Consider the following 23297-nt stretch of genomic DNA (forward strand, 5'->3'; position numbering starts at 1 on the left):
CCTTCACCTCAAGTCTCACAATTGATGTTTTCTAAAGGCGTTGCCTCCCAATTGGCCTTTGAATATGCATCCCCTGTGATGATTCTCCTAGGGGAATGCATCTTTTGTGATGACTGTGTAGTGTGATGTGATGTGTATGGTGTTTGGTGCATCCATTTGCACAATTAGACAACGTTGTCTTTTTTATTGGTGATGGTGGATGGTTCCTGTTTTTTTGCAATTGTATTGTTCTACTTTTTGGATATTTGTATAAATAAATTTGTTAATTTTTTTATATATTTTTGATTCATTGATGATTTTTGTTACCAATCCCGGTGGTTCATATATATGGTCCTTAGGGCAGTGCTGTTTTTGTTTTTGCCATGCCCTTAAAACTGATAGTTGACTGCCGTGGATCACAAAAATGCATCTATCACTGAGCTAAACCTCCCCAAACTTCACGCCGCATAGAAGTAAAAAAAAAAAATGCAAGTATACCTGCGTGTGTCAGCCTTGTGAGCATAATTAAATCCAATAAAGTTTATTGAAGAAAAAATTTAAAACAATGAATGTACTGTAAATTCTCTAGAACAGAATCAAAATGAATAAAAAGACAAGCATGTCTAAACCACGGACTTAATGGGAGCTCATTAGCAATCAGGTTGTTACTATATACCAGTAATGACGAACCTTGGCACCCCAGTTGTTTGGGAACTACATTTCCAATGATGCTCATGCATTCTGCAGTGTAGTTGAGCATCATGGGAAATATAGTTCCAAAACATCTGGGGTGCCAAGGTTTCGCCATCAGTGCTATATACCATCAACAGTGTATCCCGAAAGTATTCACACCGCCCACTTTTTACAGATTTTGGTATGCTACAGCCTTATTCCATAATGGATTAAATTCATTATTTTTTTCAAAATTCTACAAACCATACCCCATAATGCCACGGTGAAAGAAGTTTGTTTGACATCTTTGCAAATTTTATAAAAATAAAAAACTACTATACATAAGTATGTGAAAGCCTTTACCACGACACTCAAAATTGAGCTCAGGTGCATCCTGTTGCCACTGATTATCCTTGAGATATTTCTACAATTTGATTCGAGTCCATCTGTGGTAAATTCAGTTGATTAGACATGATTTGGAAAGGCACACACTTGTCTATATAGGGTTGTATGGAGGTACACATATGGAGAAGGGTACAGAAAAAATGTACAGAAAAAATTCTGCAGCATTGAAGGTCCCAATGAGCACAGTGGCCTCTATCATCTGCAAATGGAAGAAGTTTGGAACCACCAGGACTCTTCCTAGAGCTTGCCACCAGGCCAAACTGAGTGATCAGAGGAGATGTGCCTTAGTCAGGGAGGTGACCAAGAACCCAATGGTCACTCTGACAGAGCTCCAGCGTTTCTCTGTTGAGAGAGGAAAACCTTCCAGAAGAACAACCATCTGTGCAGCACTCCCGCATTGTATGGTAGAGCATCCAGATGGAAGCCACTCCTCAGTAAGAAGCACATTACAGCTCACCTGGAGTTTGCCAAAAGGCAACCTGAGGGACTCTCAGACCATGAGAAACAAAATTCTCTGGTCTGATGAAACAAATATTGAACTCTTTGGCCTGAATGGCAAGCGTCATGTCTGGAGGAAACTGAGCATCACCTGGCCAAAAGCATCCCTACAGTAACGCATTGTGGTCGCAGCATCATGCTGTGGGGATGTTTTTCAGTGACAGGAACTAGGAGACTAGTCAGGATTGAGGGAAAGATGAATGTGGCAATGTACAGAGACATCCTTGATGAAAACCTTCTGCAGAGCGTTCTGGACCTCAGACTGGGGCGAAGGTTCATCTTAAGCACACTGCCAAAATAACAAAGGAGTGGCTACGGAACAACTGTGTGAATGTCCCTGAGTGGTCCAGCCAAAGCCCAGACTTGAACCCGATTTAACATCTCTGGAGAGATCTGACAATGGCTGTGCACCAATGCTCCCCATCCAACCTGATGGCGCTTGAGAGGTCCTGCAAAGAAGAATGGGAGAAACTGCCCTAAAATAGGTGATAGGTGTACCAAGCTTGTAGCATCATACTCAAAAAGACTTAAGGCTGTAATTGGTGCCAAAGGTTCTTCAACAAAGTATTGAGCAAAGGCTGCGAATACTTACATACATGTGATTTTTTTTAGTTTTTAATTTTTAATACCTTTACAAATATTTCAAACAAACTTCTTTCACGTTGTCATTATGGGGTATAGTTTATAGAATTTTGAGGAAAATAATGAATTTATTCCATTTGTAACATAACAAGATGTGAAAAAAGTTAAGTGCTGTGAATACTTTCCGGATGCACTGTATGTATTAATCAATGTATGTGATGAGAAATGCATAAATCAATCCTACCTTAATATGACCAACATGAACAAGTATGGTACATAAAAAGGGGGTTATACATAAGAAAGAAAATAATAAAGGATAACAACTAGATGGTAAAATTGAAAAAAGATGACAAGGAAATGGATTGAAACATTATAAAGAGGAAAGGACATATTACTTATAATAGTGGGTAAGGTCTCATTCAAAAATCAGACCTATATACGGGTGTCCAGTTTAAAAATCTTCACAGGAGGGAGAATCAGTCACCACCTTGGACAAGTCGATCTATCTTCTCAAAAATTTGGACAAAGATTGTGTATTCTGTTGATGTTGAAGTTCAAGGTCTAGCCAGACTAATTTGTTGGTCCTCATATCTGAGAAATAGTCCCTCATTCTATCACTAAAACGTCTCATAGTTCTAACCACATATTACATTTTGCATAGATTGCAGATGACTAAGTATATAACATTAGCATTAGCATCACAAAGTCTTGTTTCCAATGAGATAGCTTCCCTATCAAAATCAGTAAAACTGGAGCAATTGTGTCTGATCCTAATAAACTGATCATGTGGAAAAGCCTTAATAGTGTGCGGTGACAGCTGGATGCATGTAAGAGTGTGTTCTTGGAAGGGGGTTTTCTGTATGCCCGCACCATAACAGTCCCAGTTTGGTTGGAGTCTGAAAAGGTAAGATCAAGATAATTGATAGTGGAATGATGATCTTCCAATGTGAATCTCAGATTTAGGGGATTGTTAAGGAAGCTCAAAATTCAGTTGTGGGTGTGAAGACAGCTCCTTCCTTATCTGATCCCTTAAATACAATCCTGGAGTCATCCTGTAAAGATTTTAAAACAGTCTTTTCAGATATGGTGAGATTCTGATGGTGTGTGGTGGAGGCATTAGTCACCTTGCCAAAATCAGCAAATCTTGTTCCACTAATTCCTGAAATATGTCTAATTGTTCCCCCTAGTGTGTATGGGGTAAAATTTTGATTTAACATAGAAGAGATGGTAAAATGGTAAGACGGCTCAATTTTATCATATATAGGAATTCTGGAAAAACCAAATGTGTCCAAGGTGCTTATAGCACGTATTAAACACAAATATTAAAAATATAAATCCATATGTGAAGAATTATCAGATGAAGAATCCTGAGGTAAACAAAGCGGTGTTTCAATATTTGAGTGAGTTGACGAGCAAAATTTTGAATGTCTTTAAGTTTGAATTTAGATTAGAATCAGTTGTAGGTGCAAAATTCTGTCCTTTTAGAATGGATATTGATTTCCTCTTGTGACAAAATACTGTTAGAACAATTCAGAACCTTAAGTATGGACATGACGTTTTTCACATCTTCTTATTTTTTTCTTCTTGTTGCCCCCCTTCTTTTTGGGGGTTTCTGACTTTTTTGATGGACTAGAATCCCCATCATCCGAAAAAGAATCTCTGAGTTTGCGTTTTCTGTCTTGGATACTGGCAGAAGATGTTGAGGGAATAGAAATATCCCATTTTGTTTCAGAAAAGCAAACTCTCTTGGGTGTGCTTGTGGTCACTGATGGTTTTCTCAGACTAGAATGTCTTGTTCCTCCAGATCTTTCCCTTCTTGATTTGGGATTGTGATTTAAAGTTTTCCATCTATGTACAGTCCCTTCAATGTAATCTAATTTATTTCTGTGACATTTAGAACTTTTAATCTGTGTGATGTCCTCTTCAATGTTTCCATGGTCTTTGTTCTATTTAAACTCAGGTAAATCATGAAAATGTTCTGCTGTAGGAGACATATCTCTGTTTTGACTGTGGCTATGTGTGTCTCTTTAAATTTGATTAGGAGTCTCATTAGTCCTTTAGAGGCTTCATGAAGAATGTTGGTCCATTGGGATTTTAAACCTTCGTCCTCCACTTCAAAGGAGGCAGATTTATTGATTCTGAGCCCTTTAATGATCCTGTTAGTTTTGAGGTATTCTTCAAAGTAATCCACATCCCACCATGCAGGATTCTGTGGATATGTCTTTTTAGTTTGTGAAACAGGCCATTTAAAGTCTCCTTATCATTTACTGGTTCAGTAGAAAAAAAACAATCTGCTCTTATTGATTCTGTCCATGTGTCGTGTGGAGTGTCTGTCTGATTGAGATGGCAAGGTAGTAGACTGGGCCATGACCCAGTAAAAGCTAAGCAAATATCAAAACTAGATCAAAAATTGGAACCACTATGAAGAGCGATCTAGTAATGATTAAACTCCAAGAGGTGGAGCGAAATGTAGTCTGGGCTGAGGCTGCCATTCATCTCACTTCATGCACATGGGTCTGCTTCATGATGTGTGGCTTATTGATCTTAGAAAAAAAACCTGCCACAAAGCACAGCAAGGAGGATGGTAATACTTTTTCTGGTACGAGTATAGACTACAAAAAAGATACAATGGTGTCCTCTATGAGGTCATCTCACTGTGCTCACTCTGCTTTCTCTTATCAGCATGTTTCTCTTTAGGACAGTTCATTCAGCACTGTTGATTGGTTTCCAGTCCTGCTTCTCCCTTTTCCAGTCTGAGTGCTGCCACATGAGAGAGTGCAGGTGGCTGATGCCAAGTCCAATTCTCATACATTTAAAAAAATACATACAACAATGTATTTCTGAACACCTAGCTGCATTAACCAGTTCATTTATGACTGCCTTGAGTTTAGTTTTAGGTTTCAGGGAAAAGTCTGTGTTGCCCCAGGAACAAATCAGATTCTGAACTGGAAACATGATGAAATGAATCAAAGTGATTGTTTTGGTAAACCACTCCATTTCATGCAATCATTTATAATTCATCAGTTTTACATTTTCTTGGAGTTAATGGATGCATTGTAAATTATAAGTTTATTGGTAAAACTGAGGTTCAGTGACCATATAAATGTACAAAGCCACGGGTTGGGTTTATTATTTTAAGGCTTGGTTTGCCCATTCTCTGCAAAGAGTGTGGCTAAGCAGTCACTGTCAACAATTTAAGACAGGACTAATGCTCTGTAACTGTGAGCCAAGCACATCCTCTATTGACTTAAATAGCTAGGTTTGACACGCGGTGCCACCTGTCGCGATGCCTCGTTAAATTTGTCACAACTGTGGGTGATGTCTTTAGCCAAATGTGGCAATACCCATGTAGTGGTGTGCCCCTTTATCCAGATGCAGGTGCAAGTCCCTTTAACTCAATTCCCCACAATCCTCTGGGCTCCCAGCATCCCCTGAGTTCCAGGACATGCCCAGGGAGTATAAATGCCAGCTTCCTGTGCTCAGAGAGATCCTGCCTGAAGGGACAGCAGTGACTGGGCAAGTGAGCTGTCCCCAGGTGCTGGGTCATCAATCGATCAGTCTGGTGTGTGGGCCACCAGCAGTGAGCACAAGAGCACGCAGTTTCTATCCAAGCCCCAGTCACTGGAGAGGACTCTGTTACAGTCCATGTGGAGAAGCTGTCCAAGCAGTGGGTTGGTCCTATCTACGGCCCCCAGAGCCTCCTGACCAAAGTCAGCATCAGCAGTGCCTGTGTGAAGTCTGTGCCAGCAAGAAATCCCCACAGCTCCCAGTCTGCTGAATGAACGATCAATCTCTGGGAACACGTGAGAAATCTTCAGATCTTTATCCTATCTGTAAACTGAACTCAGAACACTCTGCTGCCATCTAGTGGCCATTACTTGAACTGCAATAGAATTGTTTTCACATGTTTTAGGAATGTTTCTCCCTTCCTCATATTGCTGTTTTGTACTGCAAACCCCTGTTCACATGATCTCCTGTGTAATCTACGTTCCACATTGTTAAGTAAAGTAGAAATTGTGCATCACCACTGGTCTGATCATTTGGCTGATACCGTTACATAACACCCATATTTGGGAAATTATCTAAGTCGCTGCATGGGTGGAGCCTGATGGGGAACTAAGAGACTAGTTCACCATCAGGGCTGCATTACTTTTGATGGACAGCCATGGCAGTCGCGGATTTGAAATTTGCTTTCGGACTGAATAGTGTCTATGGATCCAACCATTGCTGTGTTCTGTCACTCAATAAAAGAGCGGACCTGATGGGAAGCCAATCTCTCAGTTCCCCATCAGGCTCTGCCCACCCCTATTACAAAACTGGGAAGGATTTCCAATATGGACACCCCGACCTCGGTGCCAGACTCTGACCAATTCAGGTCCCTGTCTCTTAATGACAGTTTCAGTACAGTGTCCCTATAGAATTCTAAAGGGTGTCTACACCCTTTATGAATTCCCCTCAGTGTGTTATTGAAATGACTTGCTATATAAATGTTACATAAAGTTATATCTGTTACAGATATCAAAATGATTGTTGAAGAAGAATTATATTCACAAGAAAGACCTGCTGTAAACTAGTGCTTCTTGCTGTTTCTTCTCCAGGGGTTCCTGTCTAAAATTTCAGATCTGCTGCTGTGCCGATGGACGTGCAGAAACTGCTGTCAAAAGTGTTATGATTGTACCTGCTGCCAGTCCAGTGAAGATGAAGTGGAGATCCTGGGGCCCTTTCCAGCACAAACACCACCATGGATGTTAGTATAGTAAAGATAAAGATATAGTGCTAGTGGCTGCTGGTCATTAGAATTTTGTGTTTTACCCTTATGGGACATATGTGTGATTAAGTTATCAAATAAAGTATACACTGTGTGCACAATTTTTAGGCAAGTGAGTATTCCAACCAAATCATAATTTCTCTTAAGTCCTCTGACAGTCGCAGCCCCTCATTAAGTCTTCACGAGTGGGTAATGGTGCCCTCTGCAGGAGCAAGCTAGGCAGTTTGAAAGGTTAATAAAAAACTTACTACACTTAGACACACCTCCAGGGGGCCGTCCCTCAGCCATTATCCTGACACAGTTACTACTGTCCTTCAGTTTTATGCTGCCTAGCGTCAGGAGTAGGCTAGGTCTTCCCAGCTGGGACCTAGTGTCTCAGTTTCTTTATGTTTTTTTCTTGAAAATACATACGTTTCAGATAGAATCCATCCAATCGGCAAGCTCTCCTTGTTCCATTGGACAACTCGGCTTCAGGGTTGTCCGGTTCGGGTTCAGACGGACAACGCCACAGTGGAGGCTTACATCAATCACCAAGGGGGCACCAAGAGTGCCCAGGCGGCCAAGGAAGTAGCCGAGATTCTGTCTTGGGCCGAGATGCACGTTCTGGACCAGGGAGAATGGTCCCTGCATCTGGAGGTGTTTCACCTCCTGTGTGCCCGGTGGGGGACTCCGGACGTGGATCTGTTCGCATCCCGTCTCAACAAAAAGTTGGGAAGGTTTCATGGCCAGAACCCCCGATCCTCTGGCGGAAGACACGGACGCATTGGTGGTGCCCTGGCACTGGTATTGGCTGATTTATGCCTTCCCTCTGATTCAACTGTTATCCAGGTTCCTCCGCAGGTTGGAGTCGGAACGGGTGCAGGTAATTCTGGTGGCCCCAGACTGGCCGCGTCAGTCTTGGTACGCAGACATCGTGCAGATGGTCGTCGAGCCTCCCTGGCGACTTCCACTGAGAGATGATCTACTGTCTCAAGGGCTGATCTCCCATCCTGCTTTACAGTCTCTGGCTTTGAGGGCATGGCTATTGAAAGCCAAGTCTTGAGAGGCAAGGGTCTCCCGAGTGCTGTCATTCCTACCTTATTGAAGGCTCGGAAAGCTACCTCTAGAAAAATTTACCATCGCACCTGGAAGGTGTATATTGCCTGATGCGAGTCGCAAGGGTTTCATCCCCGCTCCTTTTCGGTGGCGAGGGTTTTGGCCTTTCTACAGGAAGGTGTGGATCAGCGTTTGGCGCTGGCCGCGATTAAAGGTCAGGTGTCAGCCTTGGCCATTCTTTTCCAGCGTCTCTTGGTGACTAATTCCTTGATTCACACCTTTATTCAGGGGGTGCGACATCTGGCTCCCCCGAGGAAGGCTCCTTTGCCTCCATGGGACCTGAACTTGGTTTTGTCCATTTTGCAATGGCCTCCCTTTGAAAACATCAGAGAAATACCTCTGCCTGTGTTGTCCCAGAAAGTTGCCTTTCTGGTGGCTGTCACCTCTGCTCGCAGAGTGTCTGAGTTGGCAGGTCTGTCTTGCCGCTCGCCTTATCTGGTTGTTCATAGGGACAAAGTGGTCTTGAGACCCAATCCATCTTTTCTTCCCAAGGTGGTATCTGCTTTCCACCTCAACGAAGATGTTGACTTGCCTTCCCTTTGTGCGAAACCCAAGCATCCCAAGGAATTAGCCTTACATTCCTTGGATGTTGTCCGGGCGGTCAGGGTTTACCTGTCCGCCACGGAGTCTTTTCGGAAGTCTGATTCCCTGTTTGTCCTTCCTGAGGGACCTCGAAAGGGTTCGGCTGCGTCCGCAGCAACCATTTCTAAATGGATCAGACAGACGATTGTTCAGGCCTATTCAATCAAGGGTCAGGTTCCTCCTTTCCCTGTCAGGGCACATTCTACTAGAGCTGTCAGTGCCTCTTGGGCGTTTCTCCATCAGGCTTCTATGGCTCAGGTGTGCAAAGCGCCAACCTGGTCGTCTGTGTACACTTTCACAAGATTTTACAAACTTGATGTGATGGCATCCTCGGATGCTTCCTTGCACCGCAAGGTTTTGAGTGTGGCGGTTGTTTTAAGAGACGTGTTTTTTTCGGTCTCTTCCTGTTGGGGTTTTTTTCATATTGTGGGTTAGCTCCTGTTGAGCTTTTGTTGCCCTGTTGGCTCAGTTTTTTTTTCTGGCCTGGTTGATACATTGCCTTTTAGGTAGGTTGCGTCTTCCCACCCCTAACACCTGCACTGCTTTGGGACATGCCACTCGTGAAGGCTTAATGAGGGGCTATGACTGTTGGAGGACGTAAGAGAAAATAGAGTTTTTGTAAGAACTTATCGTAAAACTCTTTTCTCTGAGTCCTCCGATAGTTGCAGCCCCCGCCCCTCTGTCTTTGGATTTTGGGGTTGTTGCCTTCCGGTACTGCTTGCTACAAAACTGAAGGACAGTAGTAACTGTGCCAGGATAATGGCTGAGGGAAGGCCCCCTGGAGGTGTGTCTAAGTGTAGAAAGTTTTTTATTAGCCTTTCAAACTGCTTAGCTTGCCATTATCCACTCGCGAAGGCTTAATGAGGGGCTGCAACTGTCGGAGGACTCCGAGAAAAAAGTTTTACAGTTAGTTCTTACAAAAACTCAATTTTTTATGCATATTGCCCAACTCCAAGCTATATAAGCTTGAATGCCTATTGGATTTAAGCACATCAGGTGATTTGTATTTGTATAATGAGGGAGGGTGTAGCCTAAGGAGATCAATACCCTATATCAAGGTGTGCATAATTATTAGACAGCTTCTTTTCCACAAAATGGCCCAAAAAAAGAGATTTAACGGTCTCTGAAAAGTCAGATATTGTAAAAGGTTTTTCAGAGGGATGCAGCACTCTTAAAATTGCTAAGATATTGGGGTCTGATCACAGAACCATCAAACATTTTATTGCAAATAGTCAACAGGGTCACAAGAAATGTGTTGAGAAAAAAAGATGCAAATTAACTGTCAAAAGTTTGAGAAGAATCAAACCTGAAACTACCAGGGACCCATTTTCCTCAAGTGCTGTCATATTCCAGAACTGCATTCAGCATGCAGTGCCCAGAAGTACAAGGTGTTCAGTGCCCAGAGACATGGCAAAGGTAAGGAAGGCTGAAACCCGACTACCACTGAACAAGACACATAAGTTGAAACATCAAGAAGGTCAAGAAATATCAGAAGACAGAGTTTTCAAAGGTTTTATGGATGATGAGATGAGAGACTCTTGACGGACCAGATGAATGGGCCTTTGGCTGGAACAGTAATGGGCACAGAGCTCCACTTCAACTCAGATTGCCAGCTAGCTGGATATGGGGTACTGGTATGGACTGATATTTATAAAATGAGCTAGTTAGACCTTTTTAAGTTGAAGACTCAAAATCAACTTCTGAACCTACTGCCAGTTTTTAGAAGACACTTAATTCAATCAATGTCTGCATCTTTCACGAAGACCATCATATTTATGCAGGACAATGCTCCACCACAGGTATCAAAGTACTCCACTGCATGGCTAGCCTCATAAAGGCCTTAAAGATGAAAGAATAATGACATGGCCCCCTTCCTCATCTAACCTAAACCCTATTGAGAACTTGTGGGCCCTTCTTAAATTGGAGATTTATGGTGAAGCAAAACAGTACACCTCCCTGCACAGTGTCTGGGAGGCTGTGGTTGCTGCTGCACAAAAAGTTAGTCATCAACAAATAAAGAAACTGAGGGATTCCATGAATAGAAGGCTTATGACTAAAGAATGGTCGCTATTTATTTGGAAATTTTGAGTTGTTTGTTTAATATTCTAATTTTAACAGATGAAAATAAACAAGTAAGATGGGAAGATTTTCATTTTGCTTTTAGTTGCATAATAATTCTGCACACTAATCGTTGCCCAATAACTGTGCACACATAGAGGTAGCCTGAAGGCATGCCACCTAAAACAAAATTACCCAATAAAAGATTGACACAGGAAGGAGTAATTCACTTTCTGTGAATTTCAACTTGAACAATTGAGGACTGTAAGCCTAGTACACGCTACAAGTTTTTTTTCATTCAACCCAACAATGTTTGTACAGCGAACCCCCTTATCAGAACACTTCGGTCAGCACTTTCCCCCATTGCCTGAGAGCGCTGATCGTGAACTGGCCAGCAGATCTTTTTTAGTCATGCTCCTTCAACAGAAGCTTGCCAAACAGCCGACTTCTGTCGGACTGGCTGCAGTACGCACATGGGCATCCGCAGGTAGGGGCAAGGGGGGGCAAATGGGGAATATCAACTTCCCCTTTTAAGTGGTTGTTAAGCCACTTTATACCATCCTGTCTGTTCTGTTTAATAATCATGTGTGCCTGTGTGTCTGTGTTTTAAAAAAATAAGCTGTTCTTTACCAGTTTTCAGAGGGCCGAGCGCCGCTCATGTGACCTGTCGGCTCTCTCCTCTCTCCGGCTGACAGCTGCCTGCAGCGGGCGGGGCCAAGGATTCCTCACTGATGTCAGTTGGGAGGGGAGGAGGAGGGGAGGAGGAGAGAGGTGGCGGGTCACGTGAGTGGCAAGTGGCACTCTAACTTGTAAAGAATGTCTTATTTTTATAAAAAAACAGACACAGGGGCACACAGGATTATTAAACAGACTGTAGACAGGATATGAAACTTTAAATGAAACTACAGCAGCAGGAGAGGAGGGGTGGGCACTGACACAGGAGCAGACAGGCAGGGAGGGAGGGGGGAGAGAGGACAGAGGAGGACAGGAGGGCTGCGGATGATGGAGGCACGTAAACTGACCACGGTGTCAGGGCTCAGCAGCCTTGGTATACCGTGGTCAGTTTACAGAGGGGAGGATATAGCCAGGCAGGATCAGCCAGGTATTTTAGGTGATAGAAGGGGCCAAATTACACAGCAAAGCACTGTGCTGTATAACATGCTTTAAGGGAATATACTCAAAATAAGTATAATGACTAAGCCCCTCCCCTTCATGACATTGTTGAAAAGGGGCAGAGCATGGGTGACCTTAAAATTATGCCCCCCCCCCTGAAAAAAGTTCTTGCGGACGCCCATGAGTACGCACGGGCTGAATGCCAGTCGGTTTCTATTGAATCGGCTGATGCGGCCTGACATTCGACCTGTGAGTACTAGGCTTAAGGCTTTTCACAACAGGTGGTAAGGAGAAAGAAGAAAACATGCAAAAAAAAAAATACTTAGAGCTCCACCTTCTGGCAAAATAGAAGACAGTATACTATTTATATGCAAATATTTTTTAATGCATTTGTATATTTCTGATCATTATGAAATAAAGAAAGCAAATATACTGTATACAAAACCACTATACACTGATCAACCATTTCTTTATGAGCAAACACCTATTATTAAGTAGATCCCCCTTTTGCTGCCAAAACAGCCTTGACCCCTGGAGACATAAATGCCAGTAGATCTCTGAAGGTATGCTGTGATAACTTGCAAAAGGCCGGTAGTAGCAGATCCTTTATGTCCTGTAAATTGGGAGGTGAGGCCTCCATGTATTCGACTTGTTTCTCCACACATCTCACAGATGCATGATTGGATTGAGATCTAGAGAATTTTGAGGCCAAGTGAACACCTTAACTTCACTGTTTCCTCAAACCATTCTTGAACCTTTTTGCAGTGTGGCAGGGCACATTAAGCTGTTTAAAGAGGTCACTTCCAGCAGGAAATACAGTTTCCATGAAGGGGTGTATTTAGTCAGCAACAATGTTTAGTTCAGTGGTACGCGGCAGGTAACATCCACAGGACCAAAGTTTCCTAACAGAACATTGCCCAAAGCATCACACTGCCTCTGCTGACTTGCCTTCTTCCCATACTGCACCCAGGTGCCATCTCTTCCCCAGGTAAGCAATACACATGCATCTGGCCATCCATAGGATGTAGAAGAAAACATGATTTATCAGACCAGGCCACCTTCCTCCATTTCTCTGTGATCCAGTTCTGATGCTCAGTGCCCACTGTAGGTGCTTTTGGCTGGGGACTGTTTTTAAAACATCAACTTCAGGGACAACATATTTACTTACTTCCTAATATATCCCACCAACGTTTAGATGCCATTGTAATGAGATAGTCAATGTTAGTCACTTAATCTTTCAGTAGTCATAAAGTTATGAGTGATCTGTGTATATTCCCTTTATAACAACTTAGATCCCATGTTAAATGTATAAATGTAAAATCCGGCACAATAAATATTAGATTACATAAATAGACTAGGTTCCCACCACTGCGATCAGATTTTGATTCAACTTCCAGTGCGATTATGTGGTGCAACTTGGATGCTACATGGATGGGGTTTGCATCTTTTATAGAGCCAAAATTGGGCTGGAATCTTACCAAAGTAGTGCTGGAACCTTTTCCATGGAAAACAGTGTGATTTCCATTGTCATGTGATTCTGTGTGACTCAAGTCGCGTCTGAGATCATACTAGTGTGAACGGAGCCTAAATGGCCTTCATTCTGCTTTTCTCAAAATGTTTCAGGGGAGTTCTGTATAACATGGATAAGTTCACCTTTGGAACATTTTACATGCTCCACGTCTGGCAGCTTCTCCCCCCGATCTCCCTTTACGGTGACAGCGGTTGGGGATTTTTCTCCCCGCACCCACTGCCACTTTTTGAAAAGAGCATGGCTGTGTGGGGTTCTGCCCACTCAGCCGTGTCATTTATTTACAGTTTCCTCTGAATGAACAAACTTCAAGTACCGTTTTTCCCACTGCGGAAGATGGACTTCTAGCTTACAATCAGAAAGCCCGTAGAGAGGTAAAGACTGAAAACTGGAGTACATGTGTGCAGGAGCTCACATTGCACATATGATATACTGATCTCGGGTGCAATGCTTTTCAGGATACAACTGGAAAAAAAATAAATGCACTTTCTTTTTTTGCAAAAACGTGAATTCATTATTTTTTCTGTAAAGGTGAACTTATCCTTTAACCGCTTCCATACAGAGCAGTTAGACCCCCTTCCTGCCCAGACCAATTTTCAGCTTTCAGCACTCTCACACTTTGAATGACAATTGCTCAGTCATGCTACACTGTAACCAAACAAAATTTTTATCATTTCTTTCACACAAATAGAGCTTCTATTTGATCACAACTGGGGGTTTTTTTTTCGTGATTTTGCAAAAAATTAATTTTTCTTCATACATTTGGGCCAAAATTTATACTGCTACATATCTCTGGTAAAATTAACCCAAATTAGTGTATATTATTTAGTCTTTGTGAAAGTTATTGAGTCTAGAAGCTATGGTACCAATTACTGAAAATTGATCACACCAGATGTACTGATGGCCTATCTCCTTTCTTGAGGCCCTGAAATGTCAGGACAGTACAAATACCCCCCAAATGACCCATTTTTGTAAAGTAGACATTCCAAGGTATTTAGTAAGCGGCATGGTGAGTTTTTTGAAGTTATAATTTTTTCCCACAATTCTTGGGAAAATGAAGGAAAAATTTTTTTTTCTTTTTTTTCCCAAAACGTTGTCAATTTATAAGCTATTTCTAACACATAGCATGTACACAGCAAAAATGACACCCCAAAATTCATTCTGCTACTCCTCCTGAGTATGGCAATACCACATGTGTGAGACTTTTTCACAGCCTAGCCATATAGAGGGGCCCAACATCCAAGGAGCACCATCATGCATCCTAGCCACTTGCCTAGGCCTATTTTTGACATTTGGTGTTTACAAGCTAAAATCAGTTGTTTTTGCTAGAAAACTACTTAGAACCCCAAAACATTATATATTTTTTTTAGCAGAGACCCTAGAGAATAAAATGGAGATTATTGCAATATTTTTTATCACACCGTATTTGCGCAGCGGTCTTCCAAACGCATTTTTTTTTGGAAAAAATTCACTTTTTTGAATTAAAAAATAAGAAACCAGTAAAGTTAGCCCAATTGTTTTCCATAATGTGAAAGATAATGTTACGCCGAGTAAATAGATACCCAACATGTCATGCTTCAAAATTGCGCACGCTCACAGAATGGTGACAAACTTTGGTACTTAAAAATCCCCATAGGCGACACTTTAAAAATTTCTACAGGTTGCTATCTTAGAGTTACAGAGGAGTTCTAACGATCGCGGCGATACCTCACATGTGTAGTTTGAACACTGTTTACATATGTGGGCGGGGTTTCATTATGCGTTCGCTTCTGCACGCGAGCTCGCGGGGACAGGGCACTTTCATTTTTTTTTTTTTTTACTATTTATTTTATTTATTATTTTTACACTGTTTTAAAAAAAAAAAAAAAATGGTCATTTTTATTTCTATTACAAGAAATGTAAACATTACTTGTAATAGAAAAAGGCACGACAGGACCTCTTTTTTGTGAGATCTGGGGTCAAAAAGTCCTCAGATCTCACAAGTACACTAAAAGATAGAAAAAAAAAAAAAAAAAAAAATAAAAAAAAAATTAAATAAAATGGGAAAAAAAAAGGGACCTTTAAACTGGTTGCTAGGCAACGACGTTTGCCGTAGCTCCGGTCCTCCAAGACCATAGAGTCGAGTGAGGGCAAGCTTGCCCTCACTCGACATCCTGTCTGTGAGGATCCGGGACCGGATCGTTTTCCCCGCTGCCGGCGGGTCCGGTAATCGGGGAAAAGGACCAGAATGCGGCGGGAGGGGGGGGGGCACCTCTTCCGCCACCCCGGAAGGGTGATCCCGCAACGAATCCGCCACTGGGACCACCCTTATTGGAAAGCCAACCGTCCACCGTTTAAAAAAATACCAGGGTTATGCCATAACACCGGTATTTAGGTTTAAACGGAGGACGTATATAAACCTTTTTTGGACTTAGACATGGTGGCTGTATGAAGGGTGACAGGTACTCGGGTACTTTGCTGGGCAGGTGACAGGCAGGTGACAGGTACTCTGGTACTGATGAGCAGGTGGCAGGTACTCGAGTACTCCGATAGGCAGGTGACAGGTACTCGGGTACTCTGATGGGCAGGTGACAGGCAGGTGATGGGTACTGATGAGTAGTACTGATACTGATAGGTGATACTGATACTGTACTGATGGGTATGGATGATCAGTACTGATACTGATAGGTGATAGGTACTGATGGGTACTGATGAGTACTGATGAGTAGTGATGGGTACTGATGAGCAGGTGGCAAGTACTCGGGTACTTCAGGTGTCAGGTACTCTGATGAGCAGGTGGAAGGTACTCGGGTACTCTGATGGGTAGGTGACAGGTACTCGGGTACTCTGATGGGTAGGTGACAGGTACTCGGGTACTCCGATGATGGGTACTCGGGTACTCAGGTGACGGGTACTCATCAGAGTACCCGAGTACCTGTCATCAGAGTACCCGAGTACCCGTCATCAGAGTACCCGAGTACCCGTCATCAGAGTACCTGAGTACCTGTCATCAGAGTACCCGAGTACCCGTCATCAGAGTACCTGAGTACCTGTCATCAGAGTACCCGAGTACCTGTCACCAGTCCATCAGAGTACCCGAGTACCTGTCATCAACCCATCAGAGTACCCGAGTACCTGTCATCAGCCCATCAGAGTACCCGAGTACCTGTCATCAGCCCATCAGAGTACCCGAGTACCTGTCATCAGAGTACCTGATGGGCTGGTGACAGGTACTCGGGTACTTTGATGGTGCTTTTTATTGGGGGGGGGGGAATCAGTGTGGTTGGGGTGCACTGTACTTGGTAACTAGCTGTTACCACAATCTCCTCCTCACACAGGATCAGTATGTGAGGAGGAGAACACGGTGACAGCTAGTTACCGTGTTCTCTGTTGACATTTGTGACCGGCTGTGATTGGACACAGCCGGTCACGTGGTAAAAAGCCAATTTCATTGGCTCTTTACCTAGATCGGGGATGGGCTCTGTCCGAGGGACGAGCCTCATCCCCGATCGCTGCGCATTGAGGTAGGAACGAGCGGCTCGCGCTGGAGCCGCTCATGTGATCGGCTGTGATTGACACAGCCGACCACGTGGTAAACAGCCAATTTCATTGGCTGTTTACCTTGATCGGGGTTGGGCTCAGTCCGAGGGACGAGCCTCACCCCCGATCGCCGCGCTGCGCGCCCCCGGGGGCGCGCAGTAGCGGCGAGACCGGGCGGATGTCATATGACGGCCGCCCGGATCGAGAAAGGATTCCTGCCGACGTCATTTTATAATGGCGCGGTATGGAAGGGGTTAAAAAAAGCAGTGAATTTTAATTTCAACAACATTCGCATTGCACATACAGGAAAGCTGGAAACTGAATCATGATTTTAGGACTAATATTTGAATTTGCAGGGAGTTCGATTTTCAGCAACAGTAAGAATTGATGTGAGAAGTGGGTTCTCTGCAGGGATCTGCAGAGAATCTCAGATAATAATCTATTTAATACATTTAAGTGCCGGTTCACACTAATGCGGCACGACTTCAGGGGCGACCTGTGAAGTTGCGTGCACCGCGACTTCGGCGCGACTTGCACGGACTTCATATAATGAATGTCAATGCAAGTCGCTCCGATGTCGCCCCGAAGTAGTACAGGAACCTTTTTCTAAGTCGGAGCGACTTGAGTCGCTCCTATTAGAGCGGTTCCCGTAGCACACAATGGACCGTGACTTGTCAGGCTGACCAGTCACCTGACAAGTCGCGGTAGTGTGAATGGGGTCTAAAGGGAATGTGTTTTCTTTGTTTATTATAGTCAAAAATACATTTTTATAAACCTGTTTTCTTTTATTTATTTTTTTTTCAGTCTGATAAATATAAATATTTTTTATTAATATTACGCAGTCTTTTATTTAGCTAGCAGATGGCTGTCTTGTTTCCTGTTCACGTCATCAGTATGATTCCTTATTGGCTATGCTTAACAGAAGTTGGTTGTTTTTAGAATCTGAGCAATCAGAGCAGTGAGTTTTTTCCCAAATCAGATGGCTAAAGCCTTGTACACACTAATAGTTTATTTTTTTTCGCTCAACCCAGGGGGCTGAGTGAAAAAAAACTGACAGCTCAGGTCGGAGCCACTGTACTAACAATCCAATGTTAGTACAACGATCTCCCCTGCTGATCAATTGTGTTGTGACAGGGGGAACGTGCACCCCCACCCCCCCCCCCTGCCAGAACACTCTGACATTGGCTGAGAGCGCTGATCGGGAGCCAGTTGGCAGACCTTTTTTGGTCATACCCCTTTGACATGCTTGTTGACATGCTTCTGACCGACCAGCTGCAGTACACACGGGCTGAATGTCAGACGGTTTCTATTGAACCGGCCGATGACTCCTGACATTCGGCTTGTGTGTACTAGGCTTAAAGTGATTGGAAAGTCTCGTGTTTTTTTTAATATAAAAAAAAAACAAACAAACCTATTATACTTACCTCCTTTGCGTAGTGGGTTTGCACAGAGCAGCCCGGATCCTCCTCTTCTCAGGTCGCTCTTTGTCTCTCCTGACTCCTTCCTCCCGTTGAGTGCCCCCACAGCAATCAGCTTGCTATGGGGTCACCCAAGCCAAGCTGCAGCTCCATGTATCCATTCAGCCCCGCCCCTCTCTCTCTCCTAATTGGCTAACTGAGTGTGATTGACAGCAGTGGGAGCCAATGGCAACACTGCTGTGTTTTAGCCAATCAGGAGAGATAGTCCCTGATAGCTGAGGCACTTGTGGACATCGTTGGATAGAAATGGGGCTCAGGTAAGTGTGAGGGAGACTGCTACTCACAGAAGGCTTTTTATCTAAAATGCATCTTAATGCATTTAACTGTCTCTTTACAATCAGTGCTACAACAAATTATCTGTAACCCGATCATTTAAAGCTCAATAAACTTGTACTTTTGTCTTTTTACAACATGGCTGTTCTATGCTATGTTTGAACATAGCAGAAAATAGAAAAAAAGTTTGTGACTCCTTAAAAACTTCTTTCTAGTTAGCAGATTGGCATACTTGAAACAAAACATTTTATTTCTCTAAATCTGTCAGAACTTTTTAACACATAAATATACTACCATAAGAGCTATTAGAAAAAATCCAAGATCCAGTTACCTCCCACATTTTATTTTTTATTGATGTTTGTACTATCCAACTAATTATTAATCAATTTGTACATAGGATAAATAATCGCAGTGATGAAAAGGAAGGAGATTCAGATAATACAACAAGCGAGCCACCTCCAACGCCACAGGAGACCTCACCAGACAGAAGAAGATCATCTTCAGATACATCCAGATCTACGTACAGCCTCACCAGGCGCATTTCAAGTAGGAGTTCTTAACACTCTTTGACATACAGTAACTAGGGTCATATGCCTAGAATATACTGTAGGACATTAAATAGTTTATGAGGTCTTGGTAGGTCTATTTCAGCCTTTCTCAACCAGAGTTCCCTGGAACCCTATGGTTCATTGAAAGGTTGCTAGGGATTCCTAGCACAATAAGCAATTTGTGTCTCTCTGATGAGCTCTGATGCCGGCGGCAACACATCATTATGCATGCGCTGCCGCCGCTCGGGAAAGCTCGTATATGTTTGGTTATTCCTGGGAATAGTCGAACATGTACGGCCTTTCCCGAGCGGCGGCGAATGCGCTGTGACATGTTGTCGCCGGGCGGCGCCATTTTTAAATTTAAGTCGTCTCAGGAGTACGGACGGACGGTGTTCCATTAAAAAGTGCCTAAACCGGCCGCGTAGTGACACTGGCGGGGTTGCTGGATGTCCCCCCCCCTCGGATTTTGCGCCCGGTGCGGCTGACCCCCCCAGCACACCCCACGCTACACCACTGGGTAGAGCCATCACGTTTAGTGGGGGTTTTGTAAAGGCTATTTGTTTATTGCTGCTAGTTCACTGCAACCGCTGGGGTATCAAGTCTTTCCTCTATCTTTTACTTTAATGATTTGATCTAATAAAGTGAAATAATATCAATATGTGATTAACTTACAAGTTGGATATTAACATTTAAAACACCTAGTTCATCAAGAGTGGGAATTTTAAGGTGCCAACAATACAAAAGCAAAAATAATTTAAAATTACCTTTATTCTAACATATGTCACTGATTAAAATGTGACACAATAAAAGCAAGAGGAAGGAGGAGGTTAGGTGGCCATCATCACCCCCGCATCAAACAACAGGTTGTTAAACAATTCATCTATTGATGCATGATTTGCACAACAGATGACGTATCTTTTATGATATTATCATTTAATAAAGCTGGTCAATGATTTCTTCCATGACTTATACATACAGTGGGTATAAAAAAGAATTACCCCTCTTTAAAATAATCACATTTTATTGCTTTGTAGCCTGAAATGAAAACAGACACAGTTTTAGTTGTATCCAGCTGTATTTACCCAACTTATAACATCTAAGTGAAAGATATAACACCAACATGTCAGAACAAAATGTAAAATTAAAAAACAGAATTACTGAGCTGGAAAAGGGATTACCCCCTCTGAAAAATGATTTGTAAACTCAATCAGATGTAGCTAATCAGTTTCTCAATGCCACACAAAGCCATTTGACTTTCAACTAGGAAGGGCTGTGGTCATTTTGATTAGCTCAACATGAAAAGAGCTTTCCTGGAGCATTTCAATCCCTGGTAGTGCAACTGAAGCAAACAATCAAATATGGGTGTCAAGGCACTGTTACCAGAATCTCCGGGATAAAGTTGTGGACAGGCACAAGTCAGGAGATGGATACAAAAAAGAAGTTCAAAGGCTTGATTAATGCCTAGAAGCATAGTGAAGTATATTATTAAGAAGTGGAAGGTATTTGGTACAACACAGACCCTCCCTGGATCAAGACATTGCTCCAAACTGAATGAAAGAGCCAGGAGGAAACTGATCAGAAAGGATACAAAGATGCCTACAGCAACTCTGAAGCAGTTGCAAGAATTTATGAACAAGAGTGGTCATTGTGTGCATGTGACAACAATATCACAAATTCTACACAAATGTGGCTTGTATGGGAGGGTTGCAAGAAAAACGCCACTCTTTAAAAAAAAAAAAAAAAGCCACATGCAGTCACGACCTAGCTTTGCTAAAACGCTTCATGAGGATTCTGAGGCCACATTGAAAAAGATGTTATGGTCAGATGAGACTAAAATTTAATGATTTGGCATCAACACCAAACTATGTCTGGCGGAAATCCAATACAGCTCACCATCCAAATAACAACACCATTCCTACAGTAAAGCATGGAGGTGGTAATATGCTGTTATGGGGGCGTTTCTCTGCAGCAGGTACTGGATCACTTGTCAGGATAGAAGGAAAAAGGGATGTGGCAAAATACTGTAAAATTCTTGAGGGAAATCTGTTGCTATCCACCAGAAGGTTGTCAATGGGAAGAAGGCTTTTCTTCCAACATGACAATGACCAAAAGCATACAGCAAAAATGACCACATTTTTTATCTGACATGTTGGTATTATATCTTTTACTTATAATGGATAATACAAAAACTGTGTCTGTCTTAATTTCAGGTCGCAAAGCAACAAAATGTGATTATTTTAAAGGCAGTGATTCTTTTTTATACCCACTGTATGTAAAAGCTAGGCAGGTGACAGACATATTTCTTGGTTCAGCAAATAATATTCATACATATATCTCCCCTCTGTCAATTCTACCAATAGCTGGCTTATTGGACAATACATCTTGGATAAGATAGCAGAGAGGTAATGCAAGTAGTAAACTTGAACCTGAAAGTATAAGTGTGATTTTTCTGACTGTATAGTGTGGCAGAGGTGTGTAAATGGCAAGAACTGCTGAACAGAGTTGCATATCCTTTGTCATGGTTAACATACTGTATATATATATATATTAAAACTACGTATTTAGCTGTTTGCGTGGAGTTTTTTTTTGTGTTCTATTATGTTCCTTGTGCTCCAAACACAGCAATAATTTTGTTATAAATGCATATTTTTCCCTAGGTTTAGAATCTAGAAGACCCAGTTCTCCATTAATTGATATAAAACCGATTGAGTTTGGTGCATTAGGAGCTAAAAAAGAGATTGTACAACCAACAGTACTGAGGAAAATATACACCCCTGAAGACTATTTTAGGAAATTTGAACCTCATTTATATCCAGTTGATTCCAGCAATGATGATGTAGACTCATTAACTAATGATGAAATTTTAACCAAGTATCAATTAGGTATGCTGCATTTTAGTACTCAATATGACCTTCTGCACAATTATCTGACTGTCAGGGTGATTGAGGCCAGAGACTTGCCACCTCCAATATCTTACGATGGCTCTAGACAAGACATGGCTCATTCAAACCCATACGTGAAGATATGTCTCTTGCCAGATCAGAAGAACTCTAAGCAAACTGGTGTCAAACGCAAGACCCAGAACCCAGTATATGAGGAACGATATACTTTTGAAATCCCATTTTTAGAAGCCCAAAGAAGAACATTGCTTTTAACTGTGGTGGATTTTGACAAGTTCTCTAGGCACTGTGTTATTGGGAAAGTATCAATGCCACTAAATGAAGTTGACCTTGTAAAAGGAGGACACTGGTGGAAGGCCATCATACCAAGCTCTCAGGTAGGATTTTTTTTCTATTTACACTGTATATATTACACAAGAATTATTAGACTGAATTACAGAATGCAAACTTTCAAGATTCCTTTATCAGACTTTTTACATTTATCAAGTAAATGTAAAGTAAATTGCACATACATTGGTTCTATACAAATAGGGGGGAATTGAATGTTGTTAAGCTATTTTCTCTCCAGACTGAATACATGCCCACAGGAGTTCAATCATCCTGTCACCCAGCAGATGCCAGAACTATACATTCAGTTTCACATGCGTAAATATTAATGCAAGGAGAAAAGTAAGAAGCCTTTATTGCAGTAGAGACATAGTATGTTTCTTCTATTAGAAAAAAAACAACTTTCCTGCTCTCAATTTTTTTTTTGTTTTCAGGTCGCAATTCTGTTTTAATTTAAAGGAAACCTTGAGAGAAACATGAATGTTGCCATTGCATGACTTATTTTGCAAATGATTGTTTTCAGCTGTATTGCTGACCCTCTGGTACACACTAACTCAAAACAAGTATGATTGGCATACTTGTTCCATGCTGTTGTGCAGCATGTGCAGCCTCGATGTTTCTATCCGAAAAGTTTTATATATTATAAGTGTAATATATTAAAGTGTATGTCCTGCTGAATCTTTTTTAAAAAAGGTGAACTAACACCCTACAGCCTCCCTACCCCCTGATCCCTGCTAAACTTACCTCCATGGGCGATGAGCTGTCAGTGACCCCGCAGCCAGTGTAGTGGTCCAGGGATTTAAAATCCCTACTCTTCTCCCCTTTCTTTCTACAACGCTTCTGGGACAGATTAGAGAAATGCTCTGTGATGGTGCTGACCGATCAGAGTCACTCTGATATATCTCGAAAGCCTTGCAGAAAGAAGGAAGAAAAGGATTTAAAATCTCTGGACCACTGCACCTGCTGCATTGG

The 23297-nt window shown here is 42.3% G+C and overlaps 1 protein-coding gene across 2 annotated transcripts in view; it reads left to right on the top strand.

Annotated features, from left to right (window-relative positions):
* The window catches only part of SYT17 (synaptotagmin 17), a 244243-nt gene that overhangs the window by 60946 nt on the left and 160000 nt on the right, over positions 1-23297 (top strand). For both annotated transcript variants that reach the window (XM_082260190.1, XM_082260191.1), the window contains exons 3-5: positions 6735-6883; positions 18948-19096; positions 21756-22375. In XM_082260190.1, coding sequence (XP_082116316.1) covers positions 6735-6883; positions 18948-19096; positions 21756-22375 — 918 coding nt within the window. The remainder of the gene's footprint in view (positions 1-6734; positions 6884-18947; positions 19097-21755; positions 22376-23297) is intronic.

Source organism: Pelophylax lessonae, assembly GCF_965119305.1.
Source record: "Pelophylax lessonae genome assembly, chromosome: 6".
NCBI classification, from domain to species: Eukaryota; Metazoa; Chordata; class Amphibia; order Anura; family Ranidae; genus Pelophylax; species Pelophylax lessonae.